This window comes from Syzygium oleosum, unplaced genomic scaffold, assembly GCF_021117445.2.
Source record: "Syzygium oleosum isolate NSW1041296 unplaced genomic scaffold, Sole_v2.1 Sole_v2.64, whole genome shotgun sequence".
Classification (NCBI taxonomy): domain Eukaryota; kingdom Viridiplantae; phylum Streptophyta; class Magnoliopsida; order Myrtales; family Myrtaceae; genus Syzygium; species Syzygium oleosum.
The window spans coordinates 463,982-470,505 of NW_026607548.1; the positions used below are offsets into that span (position 1 = coordinate 463,982).

The 6,524-nt window shown below is 42.5% G+C and overlaps 1 protein-coding gene across 2 annotated transcripts; it reads left to right on the forward strand.

Annotated features, from left to right (window-relative positions):
• Window positions 1-408: 408 nt before the first annotated feature.
• LOC115666737 (65-kDa microtubule-associated protein 1) lies at window positions 409-6,012 on the forward strand. Of its 2 annotated transcripts, none has more exons than XM_030588409.2 (10): window positions 409-560; window positions 1,542-1,635; window positions 1,836-2,039; window positions 2,195-2,458; window positions 2,542-2,757; window positions 3,363-3,518; window positions 3,604-3,915; window positions 4,523-4,610; window positions 5,172-5,320; window positions 5,473-6,012. In XM_030588409.2, exons 2-10 carry the CDS (start codon window positions 1,564-1,566, stop codon window positions 5,773-5,775), a joined length of 1,764 nt encoding a protein of 587 aa, XP_030444269.2. In that variant the 5' UTR covers window positions 409-560; window positions 1,542-1,563; the 3' UTR covers window positions 5,776-6,012. The 2 variants fall into 2 exon arrangements, with proteins under 2 accessions (XP_030444269.2, XP_030444273.2); XM_030588413.2 differs by having other exon boundaries at window positions 410-560; window positions 2,207-2,458.
• Window positions 6,013-6,524: the final 512 nt, after the last annotated feature.

A 6,524-nucleotide genomic window follows, 5' to 3' on the forward strand; every position in this document is an offset into this window, starting at 1 on the left:
GGGGATCGTGTAAAGTACGGTACTTCAATTCAAGCTCAATGATATCGCCCGTTGATTCTCGCTCGTCGAGTTAAGGCTTCTCTTCAGCCTAATAGTGATCGAGCCACCCGGATCGGGACTAAGAAATTTTAGCAGATTTATTGGGTCCTAGCTTCTTCCCCCTCGGGGAAGATCTAAGATGACAAGGGAACATGGCATTTCTCAACGACAGAGAAGGCATTCACGGGTCAAACCAACACAAACTCCGAGTCAACGAGCGCTGAACCGGACGACCGGGGTCGCCCAAGGGGAAGCGAAAAGCAAATGCCATCTTCCTCGCCACAGCAGTGTCATCCTCGCAATTAATCGTAAAAACGCGGGGCATATCTCTTCCCGCAAACTGCAAAGCCACTTCGATTGATTGAGATATAATGAGACCAATATGCATTTCCCCATGTCCCCCACCCTCCATCTCTCCTTCTCTCTCTCCTCTCTCTCTCTCTTCTCTAGCTCTAGCGCGCACAAGCTGCTGATGCTCGGAACGCTTCGGATCTGATACCACGAGCGCGACGACGATCTGCGTAAGCATTCCCTCTGCGCTGCCTGCATGATGATGACGCTCTTTCGATTGCTACGCACGGTTTTGCTTTCGGTTTCGGCGCATTCTCCTCCTGTTCATCCGGCGATCCCGCGACGAGATGCCGCAGTTTTGCTGCGTCCGAGCGGTTGTGGTGTTGAGTAGAGAAGCGCGAGGGTGTTTTTTGGGAACCGGATGTTGTTTGTGTTCATTTGAGTGTGACTGTTAGCTCCAGTAGCCCCGGGGATTGAGTCTGCATTTCTGTTGTGTGAAATGCGGCCTGGCCGCGGCGGATTGTTGTGACGACGGTGCACTGGTAGTTGAACCGATGCTTGTGGAGTTGAGATCTCGCGGCTTTGGTGCCGTCGGGTTTCTGCGCTGTTTCCGGATGTGCGGTGCTGTTGCTTGACTGGTTGCGCCCGAGTCGGAGTGCGGCTCTGGTATTTCTTTTCTGGTTCGTGGGAATGTGAGAAGTACGAGAGTGGAGAGAATCGAGAATCGGGATCGAAATCGAACTCGTCGATGAAGTATCTTATTGCTGATGAGTTTCTGTTCCGAGCACTGACCGACGAAAGAGCTATCGAGTTCTTAATCCCCATTGTCGTAGCTAGTGTGAAATGTTGTTCGGTTTCTCTCAAGTTTTATCACCTGATTTGCTTCCTCTTGTCTACTACTTTGCAGTAGACTAGGGATTATCTTGTATCATATAGTATGATGCGAATGTGTTAAAATCCCTGACAATCACGTCTTTCAAGATTATGATGGCACTTATTTTTAAACGAATCTCGAGTTTTATCAATACTATTGCAGAGCTTTTTAGGTGCTATAGCTGATCTGATGTTGCTAATTCGTTGCTCGCCCTTGGTGTCAAGGAGTTAACTGTGTGACCATATTCATTTGTCTCTGCACATGCAGTTAGTATAAGTAAATATCATGATCCAGATTGGAAAATAGTGTTGATTCCTGCATTTGTTCCGTGCTGCAGCTAGATTCTGGTTGAAATCAAAATGGCAGCGACTGAAGCTCATGCCCATCTTCTTGGGGAAATCACATGTAATTCTCTATTGCAGAAGTTGCAGGTACTCTAATATTCTCTGATATCTTTTAGAATTCTCATTCGTTCTCTTGTTGCTATAAGCAATTATCTTTAATGGGATGAACATTGTACATTTCTTCGCTGGACAAACTGCATTCATACTTTTTCCCCATTGAACAAGCTAGTCTTTTCTTTTCTTTGCAAACCTTTAATAAGCTAGTTCATTTCACGAAACTGGAACAGGATATTTGGGATGAGGTCGGTGAGAGTGATGGGGAGCGTGATAAAATGCTTCTTCAAATAGAGCAGGACTGCTTGGATGTGTATAAAAGGAAAGTGGAGGAGGCTGCAATTTCAAGGGCACAGCTTCTTCAGGCACTGTCAGATGCCAAAGTTGAGCTCTCCAGTCTTCAGTCAGCTCTTGGAGAGAAAAGTTCGGCTGGAATTGTGCGTACTCATGATTTACATTCATAGGCTTCGATTTTCTCCTTTTTTCCTTCCTCAAGCCAATTTGAATAAGATTGTGAGAATATCACTCCTTTTACTGTTGTAGTTTTGACGTGTTATTCCCAAAGTAACGAGACTTTTCTTACATAATCTAGTTGGCGTTGCAGCCAGGCAAGACTACAGGAACAATCAAGGAACAACTTGCAGCCATTGCTCCGGCACTTGAACTGCTGTGGAAGCAAAAAGAGGAAAGAATAAAGGAGTTCTCAGATGTACAGTCACAGATTCAAAAAATATGTGGGGAAATTGCAGGAACTTTGACTATCGATGATCAAACTCCTGCAGTGGACGAGACCGATTTATCCCTGAAGAAATTAGATGAATACCAATGCCATCTCCAAGAGCTTCAAAAGGAGAAGGTAGATCGTGTACTCATCTCATCTCGAAATGTCAGCCTATATGCACTCGGGTAGTCCTATCTGATTGCTTTTTTATGTGGCAGAGTGATAGGCTACACAAGGTGCTTGAATTTGTGAGCACAGTCCATGATCTCTGTGCTGTACTAGGGATGGACTTCTTCAGTACGGTTACTGAAGTCCATCCCACCTTAAATGACTCGACTGGTGTGCAGTCCAAAAGCATTAGCAATGATACTTTATCCAGACTGGCTAAGAGAGTTGTAGCTCTGGAGGAAGATAAGAAACAGAGGTTGCAGAAGGTAACTCAATTTAGTACAGTCGCACAGTAGTTGAAATCAAGGTAGACTTCTACTTAAGTTGTTGAACATGACTGTTGCTGCATGTCTTCTTTTGCTTTGCACTTATTCATCTGTGTGAAAGAACATCAACATTGTGCTAGTTTCAATTGCCGAAAAATTTCTCAAAAATTATAGAATAATCCTTTTTTTTTGCAAGACGCGATCTGAGACATCTTTTTTTTTTGGTAAACAGATGTGAGAAATCTTGTTGCTTGTAAGATCGACTCAAACTGCAGCATTGGTTGAGGGGTCCGATCATATGAGTCTTTAGTCTGTGGAGGCTGGGTTATGAGGAGTTTATGACTTAAAAAAAATCTATACATAAATATGAGTAACCAATGACACAATCATGTTGTTGAGTAAGTCCTAGAGTGTTTTAGATTATGAGAAAAGACAAGGTAGAGAGAGCCACAATCCTCTCTGGTACTTTTGCATGTTCCTCAATGTTTGTCAGCTGTACGTTTACCATCTGAATATCTTGCTTCTCTCTTCTTCCAATCTTTACTTTTTGTGTCACCCATTCCTACCATTGCAGTCTAAGCATTGACTTGTCTTTGTTACCGCAGCTTCAAGCGCTAGCTTCCCAGCTAATTGATCTGTGGAATTTGATGGATACTGCAGAAGAAGAAAGGGCCCTATTTGACCATGTTACCTGTAACATAGGAGCATCTGTCGATGAAGTAACAGTCCCGGGTGCTCTTGCTTTGGATCTTATCGAGCAGGTATAGTTTTTCCATTTCCTTGCAATAGGTATCTAGAGTAATGGGTGCTTTAATTCATTTCTGTTCTTTCTTTTTCAATGTGAAGGCTGCGGTGGAAGTTGAAAGGCTCGATCAACTTAAATCCAGCAGGATGAAGGAACTCGCTTTTAAAAAACAAGCTGAGCTGGAGGATATATATGCTGGTGCTCATATAGAAATAGATCCAGAGGCTGCTAGGGAAAGAATTATGGCGTTGGTTGATTCTGGCAATGTTGAGCCTACTGAGTTACTAGCTGACATGGATGATCAGATATCAAAAGCAAAAGAAGAAGCCATCAGCAGAAAAGAGATTCTGGACAAGGTTGAGAAATGGATGTCTGCTTGTGAAGAAGAGAGTTGGCTTGAAGACTATAATCGGGTATTAATGATTTCAATCTCTCTATCTCTGAATTCTGGAACTGCTGCTCATGCAGCATCTTTGTGCATTGTGCTTGCAGTAGACACAACTGTGGCACAGCTCAAATGCTGAGAATGCTGAAGTACTGTCTTACCTGTATGGTTTATTAGCTAAAACCATGCTCAAGTTAGCATCCATGAATAGTGGAATCACGAGATTTGTCATTCTAGCCTTGTTACTTGCCAATTTGTTGTTGGCATGGACAAGAATTAGGATTGCATAATCTTGAAAATGGTTGATATGTCCTCCAAAAAATATGAAGCCATCCAATCTGCCACATTTGAGTACAATAACAGATGATCTTGAGCACAATAGTCACCGATCAAGACCACTGGCAAACAATAACCCGTTCACTAACACCAATGCTAATTAAAGATTGTGAGTCTACCTGGGAAGATACTTATCCTTAGTTACCTCTTCAAAAGTCATAGTCAGTTAAAGCAGATACCACCATTATTAAGTTGGGTAGGAATCTGCAGAATGATATTCTCCTTGATACAATCCTTTAAGCATCTTGTCCTAGTTATTGCCGTGAGTTTCGCTCATTTCAGTACTCCTTCATTTACAGGATGATAACAGGTATAGTGCAAGTAGAGGTGCACACTTAAATCTCAAGCGTGCCGAGAAGGCCCGAGTTCTTGTCAGCAAAATTCCCGGTAGGGTCATCAATTAAGTTGAACATTCTAGATCTTTTGCCGACATATAGAAGTGATGATGATTGAAGGATCACTGAAAGAGAATGCCTTTGAATGAAGGGTGATGTTAGTAGATATGGTTAGTGTTGTCAGATCTTATTTACTTTATGATCTATCAGTTACAGGGATGTCAAGTGAGGGTCATCCTTTATTTTCTCTCTCCATGCCGTAGCAAAGTTTGGTCACGAGCTGGATTAAGTTCTGGAGGGATGAACTGATGTTCTTCTGATTACCAAGGCACTGTTAAGTCTGTTATTGCATAAAAGCGGTGTGCACTTCAGTTGATGTTGGTTGGAATTGTTTTATATAGTACCAGAATCTGCATACTATGAGAATGGCAATGGAAAAACATAACGATGTTGAATAAAACATACCTTTCTTTAACCCTAGCAGTTCTTTTTTTTCCTTTTTGCTCGAAACCCTAGCAGTTCTTTACTTAGTTACAGATGATCACATAATATATCACTGTGGAAACTACAGCGATGGTAGTATTCTTGGTTGATCGGTGTTCTGGTCTTGTAGCCTTGGTTGACAGTTTGGTAGCGAAAACCCGTACCTGGGAGGAAGATCGTGGCGTGTCATTCATGTATGACGGCGTTCCTCTTCTTGCCATGCTCGACGAGTATGCTATTCTGAGGCATGAAAGAGAAGAAGAGAAGCGGAGATTAAGAGTAAGTCCATAGATAATGGATGCATGCAATTTGGGACATGAATTTTTTCAGATCAATTACATGCAAGGTTTTGCTTGGCCTGTGTTTAATGCTTGCTATGCAAGAGTAGTGATTTTTATTCTCCCCTTGTTTGCATATTCTGAACTTTACAGGATCAGAAGAAGTTCCAGGACCAGCAAAGCACAGAACAAGAAGCCATGTTTGGGTCAAGGTCCAGTCCGGCTAAATCGACCAGTGGAAAGAAGGCGGTCGGCGGACGTGCAAATGGAGGTACCAACGGAACTCCTGGCCGACGGCTCTCTCTTAATGCATCCCAAAATGGCAGCAGGTCCATCAACAAAGATGGGAAGAGGGATAACACGAGACCCGTTGCTCCGGTGAATTACGTGGCCGTATCGAAAGAAGACGCCGCTTCTCATGTTTCCAGCACTGAACCAGTCCTAGTGTCTCCTTAACAATGGTTGCTGTGTAACTGTACTGCTGTTATCTGTATTTGCTGCTAAGATTTGTGTAGAGTTGCAATATTGAGTAGAGAAAATGAGGGGCTACGGTTTTTGGCTGTGTAATTTATGTAAGTTAGCGTTGAATTGGGGCTTTATGGTCGCAGGAAAATTTCAGTGGGGTGTGGAGAAAATAATAATACTGTAACTGACTCCTGCTTTTAATGGATCAGTGGTATCCAGAAGTATGTACATGATTGAAAGCTTACTGCGAGTGGCCATGTGCTCGGACTTAGCGGATCAGCAGAAGAAAGGTATCGGAATGATGACATTGCGCGAGCAGTAGACACTGTCCAATCGCATCGCCTGGAATTTCTTTTCTAAAATGAGGTGACCATGCACAAAAATGCCAGAGGAGGAAATAATTACGATCACAGTTTTAAAACTTGTCAACTTTGTGCACTCGAATTATAAAACTTATCATTCTGTTCATTTAAGCTCTGAGAGTTTGCAAGTTCATGTGCCTTGAGTCCTTTGTTTTCGTTGATGGACCAAATTTACAAGTTTTATGATTTAAAAGGCACGAAATGGAAATGAAAATTTCAAGACTTAAGTGTACAAAATTGACAAATTTTAGGATGTGCAATCATGCAGTATCAAACTGTGGAGGCATCTGGGGCATCTATTCTCTGTGTGTGTTTATAAATTTCACATACGAAACGAACCGAACATCCACATCATGAAGCTGCTTTCTCCATCAGATT